Source organism: Otolemur garnettii, unplaced genomic scaffold (assembly GCF_000181295.1).
Source record: "Otolemur garnettii isolate 467f Iridium unplaced genomic scaffold, OtoGar3 scaffold00014, whole genome shotgun sequence".
In the NCBI taxonomy this organism is placed as follows: domain Eukaryota; kingdom Metazoa; phylum Chordata; class Mammalia; order Primates; family Galagidae; genus Otolemur; species Otolemur garnettii.
In genome coordinates, this window is record NW_003852409.1 from 29,906,701 (window position 1) to 29,924,106 (window position 17,406).

The window sequence follows — 17,406 nt, forward strand, 5'->3', positions numbered from 1 at the left end:
TGGTTTTTTGAAAGAAATGTAATAAAAAACAGATTTTTTTCAACATGATATCTCATTCCCTAAAGAGACTGTCAGTTCTCATATGTTCCAATAAAACTGCTAAAGAAACAGCCACTTAAAGAGCTTTAAAGATTATTCATGGAAAAATTATGCTGAGGAAAAATAGAGCAATCCTCTGAGATAGTCAGGCCACATGGTCAGTTTTTCCAGCTGTCCGTGCCATATCGGGCCTGGCGGTGAGGACTACTCTCTGCTAGGCTAGGCCAGAACCCCAGCACATTATCACCACCCACACCCTTGCCCCTACCCCGAGGACGTGGAGAAACTAACTTGCTAGAAGCTCAGCTCAAAAGCCATCCCAAATGACACGTGTCCCTGGTGCTGTCACATGGTGGCCTCCCCAGGCTTGGCAGGATGGACCATGAGGCCTTTCAGTAGCAGAGGGTGTCACTTACTGGCAGAAAGGCCCCCATCCCTGGGTCCCAGCTGAATGGAAATTCTTCTGCGTCCGCGTCAGACCCAGGCTGTTGGTCAACAATGCAGGGGAGGGGAAGGCTGAGGTCCGGGACAGGGAGAGTAGCAACAGCTTTGAAACTGTGCCCAGGGAGGCCATGGATCCTCTGCTGGGCCCTCCACCCATCCCCCAGCTGGGGCTAGGGCATCTGAGGCCAGGCATGCCTCCCAAGGCTGTCCAACACAGAAAGAAGGGGTAGATCCAGGCTCAGTCCTTGAGGGAGACTCAGGAATTGAACAGAAGAGACTGTGGGCTCCGAGGGCTCCGAGGGAGACTGCAAGTGGGAATTAGAGCTGGGAGGCAGGAAGCATACAGAGACAGGTGGAGAAGGAATGGAGCAGCAGTGAATGGAAAGAGGCCCGAGGAAGTTAGAAGAACGTCAGTGCATCCAGCTCTCACCCATGCCTCCAGCCACATGATGGTGCCTCTAAGCATCCCTTAAATGGCCATGATAAAAGTGCCAACTTCATGGGAATCAATGATGTAGGACTTTGCAGTGGCTACACAAGCCTGGCATACAGTTGGTTCATAATAGATACTAGTCCTCTTCAAGTTGCCTTCCTCAAGAGTAGTGGCTGAGTTTTACCCATGACAAATTTTCCTTCCAGGAGGAAGAGACTCCAGCTTACCAGGTCCCTTCTAATACTGTCACTATGTTCCTCATTCCTCATGTTCTGACCAGTGCCTGACATCTGAACAGCTGCAGTCCCTCCCCAGCCACTGTGAGAGGGCTACACACCTGGGTTCAAGTCCTGCCTCCAGCAGGCCATAGGTCTGTGAGCCCTGCTTTTTTATCTGCAAAATGAGCTGCTAAGTTTCCACCTCAAGCACGGCAGTACAGCGCAGAGCTCAGCACCAGGCACATAATGTTGAATCATAATTATCATCGTTGTTACTGTTCCAACACCAGGTCTTGGCTCCTACTTCAAACCACGTGGGCAGGACCAACACAATTTGACCTTTAGGAAACACTTTCTGAATCAGGGCGGAGCCAGAGTGACTCAGGCATTGAGGCTGCAATCCTTCACACACGGCTGCTAATAAACAAGGCAAGTTCCACCCTCTCCACGGATTTGTTTCTTGAGCAATACATTTAAAACCAAAACAAAGCAGGATGGTTTTCAAATTCTTCCTTTCCCTCTCTAAAGCAGCTGCACAAGATGTTTCCTTCAGGTCGGAGACACTTGTGTGTTTGATCCAAGGTTCCTGTCCAGGGGTGCATATCGGAATCCCTGGAGAGCTTTGTTTGTAGGCGATGCCCAGCCCTGCCTGCTGCCAGCAGAATGAGAACCTCCAGGGATGGCGGGCCCAAGAAATTCCCTTTATAACACACTCTCCAGGTAGTTCTGCTACATTCCCTGATTAAGAGTTAGAGCCTCAAGGTTGCTGCTACCCATGTGGAACACATCCCCTGGAAAATACAGACACACAAAAGCTCAAATGCAACTCCAGTCCTACATACACTCCCCAGAGGCCCTGCCCTCTGGGTTTGTGAAGTCTAGGCTAGCAACCTTATCTACAGAATCATGCTTCTCTGGTTCCATTATTATGGGCTGGTTTGCCAGATCCTGTTCTCGAGTCACCATCTGAAAGCAGGAATTGGGACCTCAACCTCCCATCTCTCCTGCCTCTGGGTCAGGTTGCTCAGGCAGCTTTGCCAAGAGGCAGGGTGGTGTGGGAGTCTCTTAGTTAAGGTGCTTTGAGCTGCAGCAACAGGGATAGACTCTGGCTGTTCAACCAAAGGGGAAGCGTTGGCTCGCAGAATCCAGGGAGGGTGAGACAGGCTCAGGAAAGGATGGGAGCACCGAGCTTCAGGATCAACTGAAGTAGCACTCCCTCCCACCTTGATTTGTGGCTTTACTCTGAGTCGCTTTCTGTCACCACAACAGCTTTCTTTCTCCACAAGCAGGGAAACATGGCCATTGATAATGTCTAGATTTTATTTCTCATTCACCAAAAGGAGATTGTCCTCAAATGCTTTCTAGGCTCAAATTGGAAAATCCTGCGGAAGGTGTCCACCCATAGACCAATCAATTGAGGCCAGAGGCAAAGCCACATGGGACTGGTGTTAGCTCCCCTGTGAGCCCATCACCAGGAGGAAAAGGTGCTTCCCAAAAAGGGACTGGACAGGTGGTCCCAGGTGTCCATGGCCTAGACTTGAACCTGATCCTATGGCCAGTGAGCTCCATGTCCCTGATGCGTGGCCCACAGAGCTTCTGATACTGCATTTGTGCAGTAAGGCCAATAACAGACTTCATATGCGATCATACGGTTAAATGTGAAGCCTCACAGGGTCAAGGCAGGAAACAGAGGGCACACTCAAGTGGGTGATTAGAGGAGAGTTTCAGGATATTAGAGGAGAGTTTCAGAACCCCAGGGGACGGTGCAGGACCCCAGAGTTAGAAACAGTGGGGCACTATCACTGCCCCAGGCCTGCAGGAGTTCAGGGAGACAGCAGTTACCAAAACCCAGAGTCAAGCAGCATCCGAGCAGACTGCCATCTCTGTGGGGGGACCTCACAGGGCGAGAGCGGGGGGAGGCCATGCTCCAGTCCCACAGCACAGTCCACCGGGCTGGAGGACAGCTCAGAGGGGCAGGTGGAAGATTCCAGCACTGCACCTGCTGCAGAAGAGGTGTCCATTCTTTTCAAAGTACTCTCTTTTTAAATAATGAAATATTAAATACACAGAGAATGCCCTTTGTCCCCACTGTCCATGTGTATCAGCTATTTAACATTCTGCCCTGTGTGCTCCACATTTCTAAGTGACGGTATTATAGAGCGAGCGAAGATCTTGCTCGCCCCTTGTGCCCCCTCCCCCTTCCTCCCTACAGATCCTATCGTCCCAGCCTGTGTTGGTATTGTGAAGCTTTCTGTGTTTTCCTGCATAGGTACTATGCATAAACATGTACTATTACGTGTTTTTTTTTTAATTTGACCTAAACGGTACCATGTTGTAAATCATCTTTTACAACTTGTTCTTTTCACTCACTGTATGTTTTTATGATCTACTCATATTCATGCCTATAGATCCAGTTTTGTTTTTTTTTCATTTCCAAGTTTCCCACTTTTTTATTCACTTTGTAGAATTTGGTAAATGAATAAACCACAGCTCATTTATCTGTACCCTACTGAAGGCCATGTAGGTTTCTCTACTTTTTTGCTGTTACTCACGGGGCTACGTCGAGGATCTCTGGATATATGTTTCCTTGTGTAACTGTGTGACAATACCTCAGACTAGAAAGGTCCGGTGAAAAATTCATGGCACTTTCACCTTTATTCAGCATTGTTAATTGTTTTCCAAATATTTTACACTCGTATGAGCCCTAAACTAGAGTTCTATTCCTCCACATCCGAGCCAACACCAAGTGTTGTCACGCTGATTTTTTTTCTGGAATAAAAAGATATCTCATTTTTACTCTGCACTGCCATTGCTCCCAGGGGTTAAGCATCTTTTTACAGTTACGGGCTATTTGGAGTTCTCTCCTGTGAATTTCTCTTTTACATCTTTTGCTTAATTTCTCTGTGTGGTTTATCTCTCTCTCACTGACATTTGAAGTTCTCCATATGTTCTTTGTTTGGGTGACAGATCCTTTCTGCCAGAATATGACTTACCTTTTTAACATTGATTTTGCTGTCTTTTTTATTCATTTGTTTTGGTACAGAAATGTTTGATTTTAATGTAGTCAGATATATTTATCTTTTCCTTTGGGGTTTGTGCTTTTTCTTTCTCCCTTTCCCCAAAGGCATAAAAATTATCTCCTTTTTTCCCCAGTAGTTTTACATTTTTGCTTTTCACATCCATGACATTAGTTCACTTATTTAACATAAGGTAAGACTTTAAAATTTTATATTTTCCCATGTAGAACCCAGTCGTTTTTACCCGTCATACTGAAAGGCTCCTTCCTTCCCACTGACGGTAATGCCTGGGCTCTCATTCACTAACCTGTGTCTCTGTCTGGGCCCTGGTACTGAGCTAAATTACTGCTGCTTTATGCTTCGTCCTGACATCCAGCAGGGCAAGTCTGGCGTTCTTCTTTTTCAGAATTGTCTTGGCTGCTTTGTCTCTTTTTCCTAAGATCACCATAAATGGAAGGTTGGGCAGGACTGCAGACACCACATCATGGACAGTTTCAAGCAAGGAGATGATGGGGTCACCTTTACGCATGAAGCTGGTTGGGGGGAAAGATAAAGTGTGGGGGCCCAGGCCAGTCAGTGACAAGAGAGATGGGCAGTGAGGAGGTGTGCAAGACTCGGAAGCCTCAGTGACTGTGTACAGCAAGTGAGAAGGGGACATGAGACGAGAAAAGGCAAGTCACAGTCTGGGAGAACCCAAGGCCAGGTGACTGAGTGACCTGCTGAGTTCAGCGTGGCTGTGCCAAACTTAGGGCGTCTCAGGAAAGGTCAGATGGAGGAGTCATGCCGAGAGATCAATACGTGGGCCTCAGGCATGGAAAAGAGGATTGGAGGACTGTAGTAAAGACTTAGTGTCCTCAGCACATTGGATCATATCAAAACCAGGATCCAAAGAGGGAGGCCTGTCCAGGCAGCTCCAATGGGAGGGGTTGTCAAAGGATAAGGACCTCACAGAGGAGGAGATAGGGTGACAGTGAGTGAAGGGAGAAGCAGGAGAGTGTGGCATTGCAGCTGGCCAGGAAGGAGAGCATTGATGAGTGGTCTCTAGCACTGAGTGCCAAGGGCTCTGGGAAGGAGGTGGATGGGTGTTCACTAGTTTTCCAGAAAGGTCAGTAGTTACTAGATACAGAAGTCAGACTTGAGTGGCTTCATGAGCACAAGGGGGTTGCAGACCTGCACTTGAGGAAGCAGGACTGGCTGGAGAAGAGCCGGGGAAGGCCCTCGGCTTACAGAACAGGAGGGATCAGAGCATCCCAGAGGCTGGGGAAGGAGCTGGTGAGAGAAGGCAAATCAAGGCAGTGAATTCTGAGGAGGCAGGGCCCGAGAGGAGAGATGGGCTCTGGACAGAGGCGCCCCCAACCCCTAGGCCTGGCGGGAAGGCTGGTGTGACTGGAGGTGTGTGAGGCCATTGCAAGGGTGGCTGAGACCAAGCCTGACAACCCATTCTCTTGCCAAAGTAGAAAGTGGTGGCATTTGCAAGGGCAGGGTCTAGGAGTTGCTGGTGTGGGGTGCAGAGGTCTGAGAAGAAAGGCGATATTTGGGAATATGGTTGAGGGAAACAGTGAGAAAGTTGGCCGATGCCTAATGGAGTGACTGGCAGAGGACCCTGGGGACCCTGGGAAGGCGCAGGCACCTGTGCAGAGTGGCATCTGGAGAGAGCACAGTGCAGCACAGGCGAGACAGCCACGGAAGTGAGCGCTCAGCCTGCAGCCGGAAATCAGAACTAGAGATGATACCAGCACCCTGCTTTCTGACTCCTCCAAAATGCCAGAAGGGGCCTGGGCTTCCCGCAGGGCACAGGCTGGGGACATGGGTCATTATCTGGGGACATTAAAATAAGTGTAAATGTCTTAACACAATAATTAAGAAAGTGAGCTAAATGCTATGTTAACCAGTTATGTAAGCATTCCAAATTGTATATGAAATCAGCACATTGTACCCCATAAATGCATTAATGTATATAGCTATGATTTAATAAAAAATAAATAAATAAGAATGACCCGAGCAAACTGAGGACCTGGGACTTTTAGGCCACTTGTGGTCTGCAGAATCTCTGGGAGGTGGATCTGGAGCTCTGGATGGGCCTCGGCTTTACAGCCCCCCCGGAAAGTTCCCTAGTGTGGCCATGTAGTGGCCTCCTTGATGTGCCTCACATGTGATGTGCTCTCTAGGAAGTGGCTGAGCCCCTTTGTGGAGGCCCTAGTGTCTGGCCCAGATAGCCAGGCCTAGGCTACCATCTGTGGTCACCTCCCTTCCCAAGCCACAGAAACTAAAGACTACCACAGTGCTCAGGGCTACATTCCCCAGATATAGCTGAGGATTTTGCCTTGGTCACTGTGTATCTTGCCCAGTGGGGTTTTTGGCCCCTAACTCCCTGACTCTGATGACCTCCTGTTAGCCCCAAGACTGGATTGAGAAGGACATGATAATAACCACCATAATAAAACAAATAGGAGGCCAGGCGCAATGGCTCACACCTGCAGTCCTAACACTCTGGGAGGCTGAAGCAGGAAGATTGGTTGAGGTCAGGATTTTGACACCAACCTGGGCAACTTAGACCCCATCTCTACTAAAAATAGAAAAAGTGAACCAGGTGATAGTGCACACCTTTAGTCCCAGCTACTTAGGAGGCTGAGGTAGGAAAATCGCTTGAGCCCAGGAATTGAGGGTTGCTGTGAGGTAGTCTGATGCCTCTGCACTCTGGCTGGGGCAGCAGAGCAAGAGTCTATCTCGAAATAAATAAACTAATTAATCTGATCACTACGATAGTCTAGTAAGTGACCTCATTAACTTCTCCCAGCCACCTGCAAAATGAGTTGGATTATTCCTGCTTTTCAGATAGGAAACTGAGGCTCAAGGAATAAGTAACCTGGCCAAGGCCTCCAGCTGGTAAGTGGCAGACCTGCATCTAGACCCTGTCTGCATAGCTGTGTTCTTGCTCAGCACATCCTCTGCTCAGACCCTTATTGAATGAGTGAGCAGAGACCAGAAAGTGGCTGTTGCAAAGGCTCAAGGTAAGGGCATAGACTTGGAGCCAGAAAGTGCACTTTGAAGTCACTCACCAGCTGGGCAGCTGGGTGGCCTTGGATAAGTCACACTGTGGGGAAACAGGGCCAGCCTGCTGACCCCCACATTCACCCCCAGCACTCTCCCTAGGGCTACTGGGGCTGCTCAGCCAGTGGGCACTGGGCACAGCAAGACACTGGCCATCCTCACTGTTGGTTTTCAGCCTTGGGAGTTAATTACTATGTTGAAAAGGAGTGGGAAGCTATGGGACCACCTTGGACAGCCAGGCCAGGCACTTGACCCCAAACCTGGGCACCACCTCTGAGCCTCCACCCCCAGCCCCAGAACTCCAATCATTGCTTTCTCTGCTCTGTTCGCAGGCCCATCTGCTAGCTCCAGTTTTGTGAGGTTCGGCCGGAGGCCCACCTGTCCTGATGCATCTGTTGCTGGCAGTCTCCCCACACCTCCTGTCCCCAGACACAGGAAGAGCCACAGCCTGGGCAACAAGTGGGTGACCGAGCAAGCCCTCCCACAAGGCTTCAGACTGGCCCATGCGAGGGGCGTGGGCACGATGCTGGGGAACACTTGCAGACTGGGTCTCTTACCTTCCCCATTCTGGGAATGGCTGTGGGAGCTGTTGGGAGCCCTGGCCAGTGGGCTTTCCTGAGGCTGGTGTGAGCTCAGGACAAAGTGAGGGGTACCTGGGCAGCACCATCTACATATCGTCGACAGGCACCACCGGCTCAGGCACTCATGGAGGAAGAGCACAGGGAAGGACAGGGACCTAAGAGTGGCGTTCCTAAGAATTGGCCTGAGCCCAGTTGGTGATGCGCAATGGAGCGCCCAAGTCTAACGGACACCAGTGACCATGATACAAGGCACTGTTAGGGTATCTCACGGCACCTGCCCACAGAGCAGTGTACCTGCTGACTCACGCAGCCCTGTGAGGCCCGCAGCTGGGGGACATGTCTGGGTCCTTGGCGTGGCTAGGGGTAGCCGTGCCCATATCCCCAAGGCTTTGAGTACAGGCTTCTGAGCAGACGATCCATCCCTTCCCCCTCCCATTCTTCCTCCTTCCCATCTTTCCTTCTACTAAGGCACGAGCCTTGCTCCAGTCCAGGCTGGCCATGGAGGAGCTCACAGGCTGGAGAAGGGGCTGCTTTCTGAGGCCCAGCACCACCTCTGTGCTAGATGCTCTGAGTCCCCAGGCAGGCCTCTGAGGCAGGCGCTGTGGTCATTCATACTTTAAGAATGAGTCAATGAGGTTCAACAAGGTAAAGTCCCTTGCCATGTTGAGGAAGCATAGGAGCATGCACACTGGACCAGGTGTGTCGACTCCAGAACCAGACACGCTGGCCTCATCACTCACAGGCGCTGTCTGCCTACTCAAGCCTTGTAATCCTCATAATGCTCGGGAAAGCAGGCAGGGCGTGTCGTTAGCCCTCATTTGATGGATGGAGAAACTGAGGCTCAGAGAAAGGAGGTGACTTGCCCAAGTTCATGCCGGGAGAGGGTAGAGCACCATGGCTCTGGGTGGAGGCCTTTTCCCTGCAGCTGCACCATCCGCTCAGGACCCCAGCAGGTGTAACCTCTCTTACTCCATAGATAGCTTTGCCTTCTTTCTTCCTTTCCCTTTTCCAGTATGATGTGTCAGTTGAGTGTAGTTGAGAGTAAAAGTGCGACATTCCCATCGGAGAAAGCGAGACACCTACTGGACGACAGTGTCCTAGAGTCCCGCAGCCCCCGCAGGGGCCTCACTCTCACCTCCTCCTCTGCTGTCACCAATGGACTCTCCCTAGGTAAGCGTCTCCAGCCCGCATACAACAGGCGGGTGGGCCACAGGCCCAGCGTGTGCTCCGTGTCTGTCTCTGTGTCACTGTGCCACGCCCAGTGGAGAGCCCAGGGGCCCCCGCCCCCTGCAGGAATCACTCAAGCTAGGGAAGCCTTCTCCTCTAAGCCTTACAGGCTTCTTGGAGAACCCTGGGTTTGTCCTCATCCTGCTAATGGCCCCCAGGTGTGGCCAGCAGGTGGCAGAAGCAGCCAGACACATGCCTGAGACCAGCTGCCATTGGTAGGCAGCTCCCAAAACTGCTGCCACAGTCGGGCTTCTGTCCCCAGGGCCCTGCAGGGCAAGGCAAGGGGATGCTGCCTGGGGATGGCAACTGGGTGGGCCACCATGTTCTCATTTGTGTACTTGTCTTCACACTGAGAAGGGAGAAGTAGGGAGTATGAAAAATTTATTCTCAGGGATGAAATTATGTCACCAGACATGGTGCTTATATCAGTGGAAGGGACAGAAATTGTGCTGCTGAGACTGGGATGGGGAGAAATTGATGTTAGGGCTAAGGCTAGCATTGTGCTATGCTCACAGGTCATACCCTCGCAGTGCCCAGGTTAGCTGAGGACAGGTGGGCACCACCCTGTCATTCCTGCATCAAACCAGTGTCACTTTCTGGTGGCTGTGCCTTTCAGTGTGCCTGTGTCCCTGCAGTCTGTGTGTCTATGTGTTCTTAAAGAGAAGTTCTCCAGGGATGGTGGTAGGACAGTTGCTGAGCTGGGAGTTTGGTGAGGTCTGTAGGGTAGAGGGCCCGGGAGGTGGGACAGGGAGTCAGGGAGCAGGAGAACAGGTGGGAATTGTATCCCACAGCCGTATGAAGTGAGGCCAGTAGGCAGTAGCAGTCCAGGGGGCAGCTGTCTTCCATCCCCTAGAAGTCTGTGACAAGCAAGTTCTGGGTCTGCTTCTGTCCTTAGAAAAGGTCATCCTATTTGGACCCAGTCAGGGTTACACAACAGCTTAGGCAGATGCATCCAGGATTCACAGGTGTGCTTTGGAAGAGGCGTGCTGGTTCCATAAGACAGAGAAGGCTAGGTTAAGCAAAGGTGGGCAGGTTTCTACCCAGAGGCTTTGCTGCGCTGAGGGGCAATATGAATCCTCCAAGAAGGCCTCAGAGTCTGCCAGTTCCCACATTCTCTGGTAATGGAACCCTTTTCCTTGGAGTGTCTGATGGGATCAGGGTTCTGAGGAATGCCCTGGGGGAGATGCCGGTGCAGCTGGGCAGCAGAACAGCTGTTTGTCATCCAGGAAACTTTCTGAGCTGTGCCTGAGCCCAGGCCTTGCTACGCCTGAGAAAGAAAACATTTCATTGCCCAGGCGAGAGATTGCAAGGTTGCTTGGTTCTCAGCACCTCAAGCCAGGAAACTCAAATGTCTTTCTGTCTGGGGCTGGAAGCCCTGAGTAAGAGGCTGTGTGTGCACATACCCTCCATGGTCCTCCTCACTCTGCAGCGAGGACCACTGTTCACACTGATTTCAATGAATAGTGTGACAGGGTGGTTCTTTTGACTCTTGGAGAGCAGAGTTGGAAATAGCAGCAGCAGCATAGGCTTCACATGGAAGGGTCGCCAGAGTCAGGAAGTGCTGCCTCAGCACTGCTGTGAGCCCAGGGCCTAGGCCCTGTGAGCTGAGAGAACAGATCTCCCTGCCAGGAGGGTGCCGTGCTCATTGACCTGTGTTCCTTTTCCAGGCAGTAGTGAGAGCTCAGAGTTTAGTGAAGAGATGTCTTCAGGGCTGGAAAGGTGAGTGTGGCCTCAGTGTGGCCGTCCTCCCAGGGGAGGTGCCTGGCCCTAGGGCGCTGAAGACATGCTATGGGCAGGGACAACCCCCCACCCCCAACCCCTGTGGCCTGGTGAGGCTGCTGGGCAGCTCTTCCCTCTGCTCCGTGGGGCAGGGCCCACTTGGAGGGAGGGTGGAAGAGCAGGATGGGTGTGGGGGGCCAACCCCCTTCTCTGAGCAGCAGCCCCCCTCATCTGGCCTAGGACCAGCCCAGGGGTGCTCTTCCTCCAGCCTAGCTATAGGAGACCTGGGGACAGACTTGGTCTGAAGTGTGGGTTCTTGGAGCCAGAAGCCTGAGCTTGGCCTGGTCTTGAGACGGGCATGTGGCTCCGCCTGGTGGGGTCCAAGAGTGTTGCACCTGCTTGGCCCAGGCCTTGGGCATTTACTGACCACCATCCTACTAGGCACTGGTGACAGGGCACTGTGGCTTCCTAGGCCTAGGGCTCGGCTCCCTGGGTGAGCAGGTCTGCTACGTGCCTTGGGCCTCTGTTCAAGAAATTTCCATCACACGTATTCTGTGGACTGGTGCTGTCCTGTGCCAGGGGCCAGACAAGATGCCATGAGTGGGGTGCTCCCACAGTCATGGTGCAGCCATAGGGGAAGGGCATCATAGTGACTCAGGTCTGAGTGGAGCTGGGAAGAAATCTAGTAGCTCAGATTGTGCAGGAAAGGCAGGTTCCCACTGTCCTTCTGGGCAGCCCTTCCTCTGGCATCCATGGGCCTGTGTGCACAACACAAACACAATTACACTGACATGTGCACACTCCCAGTTGCACACACGCAGCATTGCATACAAACGTTCACACTTAAACATGTGCACTCTTGCGTGTGCTGTGTGTATGCTCATACACGTGCACTCACACACTCACGCATGTAGGCATATGTACTCCCACGCTCTCACACACACACGATCTCCTTGGTCTGCATAATCATAAACAGGAGGGAGATGCTGCCTGACGACCCCCTCCCCAGGGCACTGGGGCTGTCCAGTGGTCAGTGGCCCTGCTTGAGCGTGGCCTGTGTGCCAGGCACTGTCTTGACACTTGGTGTGCACGGATTTGCCGAGTCCTCAGCATTCCCATGCAGAGCCCTTCCTGCCTTCCCCATTTGAGATATGTGGACAGTGAAGCTCAGAGCAGTGAAGTGACTTGCCCACTTCATTCTCAGCTTGCTCTGGCAGACCTGAGCCCCAACTTCCGGACTGCCAAGCCCACCTCTTCGTCCCTGCTCACATCTCCGTGAGACAGCTGGGACGGCACCTACCTCATCAGTTAGTCTGTCTGTCTGAGAAACCTGAAGTGGGGGAGGAAAGGGAGTGACAGTGCAGGACCCCCCAGGCTCTTTTTGTGTAGCCCCTCTGGGTTGCTTGGACAAAGAGGCCCGGGAGCTGCCCTGTGGTGGGGAGAACCAGGCAGGCACCAGGGGCAGGCTCCAGACCCTCAGCATTAGCCCTGGACACTCTGAGGGAGAGGGCAGCAAGAGGACACCAAGTAGGAAACCCAGGCCCAGATCATGAATGGCAGCAGACCCAGACCTGTTTGTTCATTCATTCACTCATTCCTTCCTCCATTTACTCATGTACTCATTTATTCATGCAGTAGCTATCTGTTAAGCAGCTGCTCCGCTCCTTGCCAGATGCGCTAGTGACCGAGGGTGTAGCAGGTGTGGCTCCTGTCAGTGCTCATGGCTGAAGTTGGCACTATAGGAAATGGGATGGTGAGAGAATGCTTTGCCTCAGGGAGACCACATGTACGTGGTTCAGTCCCGAGCACTGAGCTACTGGATGTTAAAGCTTCCAGGTCACCATCCCTCTGAATGTCTGGAGCAGGTCCTTACTGATGTGGTCTCCTCCGAGCATTGGGCTCATTCTGGCTCAGCGGTACAGACCAGCAGCAGCCTAGGGACAGCCCTGCAGGGAGGCCACCCTGTTTTCTTTTCTCTCGGGACCTTGCTCTTGGCCCAGCGCTACCTTACTGAGAGGAGCAGAAGGTTGCCTGCTTCAGGGGATGCCAGTGGGGCTATGATTTCCCCTCCAGGCAAGACCCATGCCCAGGGCAATCCTGACCAGCAGATGCCAGCTATCCTTTGGCCACCAGTCTCTGTCCCCATCCTGTACTGCCTCTCACATTCCCTTAAAGAATCCATTCCCAAACTGGGGGGGGGGGTGTTCTAGGCTTTGCTGAAGACTCAATGGGAGGGTCAGAGGAGAGGAGTCAACTCCTGCAACTTGAACTTCTTCATCACACATGCTCTTCTTTCACAGTTAGTTGCCCTCACACCACCACATGGGTCGTCTGTTCCCAATCCGCATGCACTCGATGCCCTCCACCCCACTGCGTCCTCTCTCCACTCCTGTTTCCCCCAGCCAAATCCTTGTGCTCTGCAAAGGAGAATAGTCCTCTCTTCCCCAGAAGTGGGGTTCAGCTGCTTGGGTGCAGAGGCCAGAGTCTGCTCAGAAAGAGGGTCCTCTACCCAGAGCCCCCACCAGCTGTTCCTCACAGCCGCTGTGAGAAGGCAGCTTTCTCTGCCTGCTGCATACCCCCTGAACACACAGTGGCCATGGGCCTGGGTTGAGGGTGTGAGAGAGGAAGAGGGCTGGCCGGGTGTGGGAGCAGTACCTTGCCCCACAACTCCGAGCTGAGGGGCCACTCCCTTCCGTTGACATTCCCACAGCCCAGGTTACAAGCCTTCCCCAGGCCAGGAAGAGAAACAGAGCCAGATGCCAAGATGATACGCAGGGAGACCCTGGGCCAGAGACCCCACTCCACACACTCCTTGATCACCATTGATGCCACTGTCAGTAGGCCAAGAAGTGTCATTTGGCCTTGTGAGTTTGCCTTCCCCAAGTTTATACACATGCACAGCTCAGCCTGGTGACCTGAAGGTAGTCCTTGGGTGGCAGCCTGGGTTCAGTGTATTCCAAGTGACCAGCCTTAAACTGTCCCATGGGCCCACTCAACTGCTTTCTGGGCGTGGGCCAGGTTGGAGGTGGCCACTTGCGCCAACCCCTATCCTTGTCAGGACTGTGGAGTGAGGTACAGGGAGCACGGGGCACCTTCTGCTGCCACTCTTCACCTCTTGCCCCCACGTGCACATAAGTCAGTGTGGCAAGGTCACAGAGCCTGCAGGACTGGAGAGGGGCAGGCAGACCAGGGAAGTGTGTGTTGGTCATTTCTTAGCCCCTAGGCTTCCCTGGGGACATTCCCCTCCCTAGAGTGAGGACAGGGTGGTGGTACTGTGAGAGCCTGAGCCACTGGGCCATGGGTGAGGGTGGACTTACTCTTCTGTGTAACCTGCCTAGTGTCCCTGACTGCAGCTGTCCTTGCCTCCTGCCTGGAGATCCTGGGGACAAAGGTGGGAGGAGAGCCCCCAGCACACCCCACTTTCCCAAGGAAAGACGGGAGGTGGCACTAAAAGACTAATTAACAGGAAAGCAGGACCTGGGTGTGTGCCAGGCTGATCTCCAGCAAACCTCAGGCTCCTTGGAAAAGAGGGGCGGTGGGGAGCGTGTCAGTCAGGAGCAGCAGGAAAAGGGAATAGGAGCTTCTTTGTGCCTGATTTGGGAAGCAAATGTTGGCAGTAGGTGAGAACAAGAATGTCAGCCCAGAGTTAAAGTATTTTCTTTTTTTATTTTTTATTGTTTGGAATTCATTGAGGGTACAAAGAATTAGGTACACTGATTGCATTTGTTAGATAAACAAATTACTTTGTGTCCCGCCCTCAAGAGATGTGCCGTATACCGTGACCCCCACCCGCCTCCCGCCTCCCCTCTCTCCACTTGCTCATTTTTCTACCCCATCCCTTGTATTAGCTCATCTACTACCTTCATATTAGAATAGAGTACATTGAATTCTTGCTTCTCCATTCTTGTGATGCTTTACTAAGAAGAGTGTGTGCCACCTCCATCCAGGTTAATACAAAAGTTGTAAAGTCTCGGCCAGGTGAGGTGGCTCACACCTGTAATCCCAGCACTCTGGGAGGCTGAGGTGGGTGGATTGCCTGAGCTCACAGGTTTGAGATGTAAAGTCTCTATCTTTTTTAGTGGCTAAATAGTATTCCATGGTGTGTGTGTGTTTATGTGTGTGTGTGTGTATCACAGCTTGTTAATCCATTCCTGGGTTGGTGGGCATTTAGGCCGTTTCCACATTTTGGCAATTGTGAATTGAGCTGCAATAAATAGTTTAGTGGAAATGTCCTTATGATAAAAGGATTGTTTTCTTCTGGGTAGATGCCCAGTAATGGGATTGCAGGATCAAATGGGAGGTCTAATTTGAGTTCTTTGAGGATTCTCCATACTTCCTTCCAAGAAGGTTGTATTCGTTTGCAGTCCCACCAGCAGTGTAAAAGTTTTCCCTTCTCTCCACATCCACGTCAGCATCTGCAGCTTTGAGACTTTGTGATGTGGGCCATTCTCACTGCGGGTAGCTGATATCTCAGGGTTGTTCTGATCTGCATTTCTCTGATGATTAGGGATGATGAGCATTTTTTCATGTTTGTTAGCCATTCATCTGTCTTCTGTAGAGAAGGTTCTATTCATCTCTCTTGCCCAGTGATACATGGGATTGCTGGGTCTTTTTGTTGATTAATTTGAGTTCTCTATAGATCCTAGTTACCAAGCTTTTGTCTGATTCATAATATGCAAATATCTTTCCCCATTCTGAACGTTGTTTGTTTGCTTTGGTTGTTATTTCCTTAGCTGTATAGAAATATTCAGTTTAATGAAATCTCATTTGTTTATTTTGTTGTTGTTGTTGCAATTGCCACAGAAGTCTTCTTCATAAAATCTTTCCCCAAGCTGATATCTTCAAGTGTTTTCCCACAGTTTCTTGTAGGATTTTTATTGTTTCATGCCTTAGGTTTAGATCTTTTATCCATCTTCAGTCAGTTTTGGGGAGTGGAGAAAGGTGTGGGTCTAGTTTCAGTCTTTTACGTGTGGTTATCCTGTTCTCCAGCACCATTTATTGAATAGGGATTCTTTCTCCCAATGTATGTTTTTGTTTGGTTTATCAAAGATCAGGTGACTGTAAGATGTTAGTTTCATCCCATGGTTTTCTATTTGGTTCCAGATGTCTGTGTCTCTGTTTTTGTGCCAGTACCATGCTGTTTTGATCACTATAGCCTTGTAGTACCGCCTAAAGTCTGGTAGGCTGATGCCCCAGGCCTTGTTTTTATTACTAAGAATTGCCTTAGCTATATGGGGTTTCTTCTGGTTCCATACAAAGTGAAGAATTATTTTTTCCAAATCCTGAAAGTATGATGATGGTCTTTTAAAGGGGATTGCATTGAATTTGTAGATTGCTTTGGGTAGTATAAAGATTTTAAAAATGTTGATTCTTCCCAGCCATGAACATGGTGTGTTCTTCCATTTGTTAATATCTTCTGCTATTTTTTTCCTCAGGGTTTCATAATTTTCTTTGTAGAGGTCCTTCACCTCTTTTGTTATATATTTTCCTAGGTATTTCTTTTTTTTTTTTAAGCCACTGTGAAGGGAATTGTGTCTTTGATTAGATTCTCATCTTGGCTGTTATTGGCATATACAGCCAAAATCATGACATTGATTTTATATCCTGAGATATTGTTGTATTTTTTGATCATCTGTAGGAGTCTTGGGGTTGAATCTTTGGGGTTCTCTAAGTATAAGATCATATCATCAGCAAACAGTGAGAGTTTGACCTCTTCTGCTCTCATTTGGATGCTCTTTATTTCCTTCTATTGCCTGCTTGTATTGGCTAGAACTTCCAGCACTGTGTTGAATAGTAGTGGTGGTAAAGGACCACCTTGTCTGGTTTCAGTTCTAAGTGGAAAAACTTTCAGTTGTATTCCATTCAGTTTCACATTAGCTGTGGCTTTGTTGTAGATGGCTTTGATCAGTTTAAGAAATATGCCACCTATGCCTATATTCTTCAGAGTTCTAATTAGAAAAGGATGCTGAATTTTATTGAACGCTCTTTCTGCATCTATTGAGAGGATGATATGGTCTTTGTTTTTGCTTCTGTTCATATGGTAAATTATGTTTATGGAGTTGTATATGTTAAGCCAGCCTTGCCTCCCTGGGATGAAACCTATTTGATCATGATGAATGATTTTTTTATTGTGTGGCTGTAATCTATTGGCTAGGATTTTATTGAGAATTTTTGCATCTATATTCATTAGTGAAATTGGTCTGAAATTTTCCTTGGTTGGGTCTTTTCCTGGTTTTGGTATCAGGGTAATATTTGCTTCATAGAACATGTTGGGGCCAATTCCTTCTTTCTGAATTTTTTTTGGAATAATTTCTGCAGTATGGGTATAAACTCTTCTTTGAAAGTTTGGTAGAATTCTGGTGTGAAGCCATCTGGACCAAGGCTTCCTTTTGTTGGAAGATTTTTTATTGTTTCTTTCATCTCAGTTCTTGATATTGTTCTGTTCAAGAGATCTGTTTCTTCTTGATGAAGTGTAGGGAGAGAGTACAATTCCAGGTATTGATCCATTTCCCCCACATTGTCAAATTTCTGAGCATAGAGTTTCTTTTTTTTTTTTTTTTTGAGACGGAGCCTCAAGCTCTCACCCTGGGTAGAATGCCATGGCATCACGCTCACAGCAACCTCCAACTCCTGGGCTCAAGCGAGTCTCCTGCCTCAGCCTCCCAAGTAGCTGGGAC

General features: G+C 50.2%; 1 protein-coding gene across 1 annotated transcript in view; it reads left to right on the top strand.

Annotated features, from left to right (window-relative positions):
- The window catches only part of RALGPS1 (Ral GEF with PH domain and SH3 binding motif 1), a 283,899-nt gene that overhangs the window by 245,783 nt on the left and 20,710 nt on the right, over positions 1–17,406 (top strand). Inside the window, exons 12-14 of the mRNA XM_012802467.2 lie at positions 7,535–7,661; positions 8,796–8,953; positions 10,678–10,729. Of these exons, the coding sequence (XP_012657921.1) occupies positions 7,535–7,661; positions 8,796–8,953; positions 10,678–10,729 (337 nt within the window). The remainder of the gene's footprint in view (positions 1–7,534; positions 7,662–8,795; positions 8,954–10,677; positions 10,730–17,406) is intronic.